This window comes from Symphodus melops, assembly GCF_947650265.1.
Source record: "Symphodus melops genome assembly, chromosome: 3".
Classification (NCBI taxonomy): domain Eukaryota; kingdom Metazoa; phylum Chordata; class Actinopteri; order Labriformes; family Labridae; genus Symphodus; species Symphodus melops.
This window is the reverse complement of record NC_136693.1, coordinates 18981336-18984668: the sequence shown is the minus strand read 5'-3', so window position 1 is coordinate 18984668 and position 3333 is coordinate 18981336. Positions and strand designations below refer to the sequence as shown.

At 42.0% G+C, this 3333-nt stretch overlaps 1 protein-coding gene across 1 annotated transcript; it reads right to left on the bottom strand.

Annotated features, from left to right (window-relative positions):
• Positions 1 to 533: 533 nt before the first annotated feature.
• LOC306820744 (uncharacterized protein) lies at positions 534 to 1444 on the bottom strand. The gene is made up of 2 exons (XM_079338680.1): positions 1075 to 1444; positions 534 to 737 (listed from the first exon to the last, which is right to left on the bottom strand). Exons 1-2 carry the CDS (start codon positions 1414 to 1416, stop codon positions 699 to 701), a joined length of 381 nt encoding a protein of 126 aa, XP_079194806.1. The 5' UTR covers positions 1417 to 1444; the 3' UTR covers positions 534 to 698.
• Between the last annotated feature and the right edge of the window lie 1889 nt (positions 1445 to 3333).

The window sequence follows — 3333 nt, the reverse complement described above, 5'->3', positions numbered from 1 at the left end:
TGCTCACAGCAAAGTCTTCTCTACAAGATGTATCCAAACTGAACGTATCAACAGAAATTCGTACTATCAGTTACTATACACTACACCCGTAGAGCAGAAATCCTTCGTGCACTGTGCTTTAATGCTTACATGTGAAAACTGTGCAGGCTCAGTTGTTTAAGCTCTGTGCTTTAATGATTACATTTGAAAACTATTGTGCTTTTGTATTATGACTGTGTGAATGATGGCACATAAAAGATGCTTAAATTTTTTTGTAATTCTCTTTTCTCTCTCTCTCACACACACACTCTTTAATACTTACATGCAGTTAAGGCAGAGGCAGCATTGTATTTACAACTTGTGCAAAAATAAAAAAACATTGTAAATAGTGCAATAAATGCTAAATAGAGTGTATGGTGCATGATAAGCACTTGCAGACAAAAGTTTGTGAAGATGTGATGTGGACTGAACCCACTGGGCGGTCTGTGCACATCAGCAGATGCATGATGTCCATGATGATATGGGGAATGGTCCTGTGGCTGTGACATAAGGTCTCTCAACATGGACAACCCCTTAGAAATGGAGCTATGTATGTTCTTCATCTCACTTGTAAGCTTGTCCAGTTGCTGTCTATTGTTCTTCTCTGCCTCCTTGGCCAACTCCAACATTATTCGTTTGATTCGAAGGTCCTCTTCCACAGCCGGATCGGAGTGCAGCTTTCATTTGAGCTTCTCTCTCCTGTGATCATCAAGCCTTGCCTGATCATGGGACAAAACACAGATGTTCAAACTCAGTAACACTTCACTCATTCATGTGAGGCTCAACATCCACAATACCATGTAATGTTGCCGATTTCATACACAGTTGAAACCATACACAACTGAGCATTAGCAAAAGTAGGACTGAAAAGTTAGCTTAACGGAAATTAAGACCCATTGGCACACACAGTTTTTAATATTGCAATTTGATTATAACAGCGATGTGCAGCAGCACTTTCTCACACACACACACACACACACACACACACACACACACACACACACACACACACACACACACACACACACACCAAGCCAATGAGGTGTAAATACTTACTTGGAGCATGTTTCGTCTGGTGTTCACCACCTCGAAAGACAACCCGTTGTTGTTATCTGTATCATCTGAACTCTCTGGGGTCTCGGACAAAGGTGTTGAACTGCGGCTATTGGCGGCAATTTCATCTTCATCGTCGGCCGTCTCCAGCCCGGCTGCGATGGTCTCAGTGGCCGGTGACCCTCCCCAAATATGCTGGCACAGTTCACAGTAAATGAACACGACCTGCCCTTGGCCACTTCTCTTTCCCGTGTCCACCGCTTTCCTGTACTTGGTCCGAACCGCCTTCAATTTGGACGTGATTTGGGCCTTAGATGTGGCCTCCCCGCCGCTGTGGAAAGTCATCCTTTCCGCCCTGGGGAAACTGTTTTACGAAGTCTTCATGGATGTCTTTGTACTTCGACTGACATGACTCCAAGTCAACGTTTTCCTGGCATTTCGTGGTCTTGTAGTTGAGGGTTACACGGAGGAGCAATTCTACTTCTTCGTCCGTCCAAACAAAACCACGGGAAGCCAGAGTTGCAGTTGCCATTTTTGCTGCTATGTGAAATGAAGAAGAAATGTGCGTACATCCTTTTCTGGTGGCCTGAGGAGGATGTTGTGGTACTGTGGTTGCACTGGTGGGTGTCGCGTTGTAAAGCGCCACTGCCCACTACTGGCCGGCCTGAGAACTACATCGTTAGCTGGGGGGGGGGGGGGGGGGGGGGGTCTAAACATTCACAACAATAACATGAGAAAACTCCCACTGTCCCTCGTGCTCTGGTCTGCTCTAACCAGGTGAAAGCCATCCAGAGTTACAAGCGTGTCCGGAGTGAGTTCATTCAGCCACGTCTCCGTGAACATCATGATGCTGGACTCGCGGTATTTCCTCTGTCAGATCTTACATTCCCCATAATTAAAGTACCGTTTTTTCTTTTCCCAGCACTTCACGGCTCTGCATCCTCGTCTCTTCCTCCGAAGTTCTGCAGGGATGTCCGATCTATCTGCTGGATGTATCAGAGGCTTGCGCAGCACGATAAGTTGTTTGCGGGTGTAAACAATGGAGCCGTGACTGAATAGGCCTCTGTAGGAAGTTTTTAAAAGTCCACAGAAAAGGAAAAACAGCAACAAAATTTAAAAAAAAAAATGTATGTCCATGTTTGTTGTTAGAAGATGGAGTTACAAGAAAAGTAAAATCAGTAGTGTTTTCCTCATAAAAAAAGCAATTTTCCAATTCTTTATTCACCATGCCTAACTGTAAAATATCTACAGTTCAGCAAGTAGGATTTCAGTGCATTAATCTTTGACTTGAAGCAAACATGGGCTATCTCTCTGAGGAAGGAGCTCTTCTCTAGATTACTTGTCATTCATCCAATAAATAGTTTAAAATGCTTATTTTTAACATGCAACTATAGCAGAAAACTCCTAATTCTCAAATCCAGAACAATTGTACCATTCATGCCTCTATCCAAACTGACAACAGAGGAAGTACAACACAGGAAAGCCTCTAGAGAGGAGGAAATAATGTGAAAAATAAACAGCTTTATGTCCGATCGGACACAGGTCCTAATTAAAGTTGATTTAAAGTAATCAACAACGACATGGACAGTTGCTCTTGAAAGTTATAATCAGCAACAAAACCGCCCTGAATGTCCTCATTTGTGTAATCAACAATGACATGACTGGTGACTTGTTGAGACCGCGAGACTGGGCCAATTTTGAGAACCACAACACTTTAAATTATTAAATATTATGGCTTCACTTTTGGGGAGTGTTTGTGCTGTCAGATTGTATTATGTCTATGTTTCATCCTTGCAAGGAGATGCAATTGAGTATCTGATATAATACGCTAACTTGTAATCTGTTAACGCAAGCTTGGATTATTGCCCACTTTTCTTAGTAATATTAGCAATATTTTACAGACATGTTTACATGATTTCAACAATTCCCAATGTGATGGTCGCAACCCCTATTTGGCACTAAAAAAATTACAGGCTGGCTGTGAGAAAAAAAGATACATTTAAATTTCATATTTTTTTGTCTTCACTTAATTTGTTGCTTAACAAATAATTGTATAAATGGATAATGTGTTTGCACTTCATTGTCATTGGAATACTTTCACGTGGTGATTACAATTATGGTAATCATACATGCATTCACATAACTTTGGGTGGCACCTTGACACTTTGTTTCTGCCTTCCTAAGATTGAAGAGGATAACTACTTCTCAGCAGGGCAGAAAATAACATCACTTTTATCAGAGAACACCTGTATGTGATGGAGA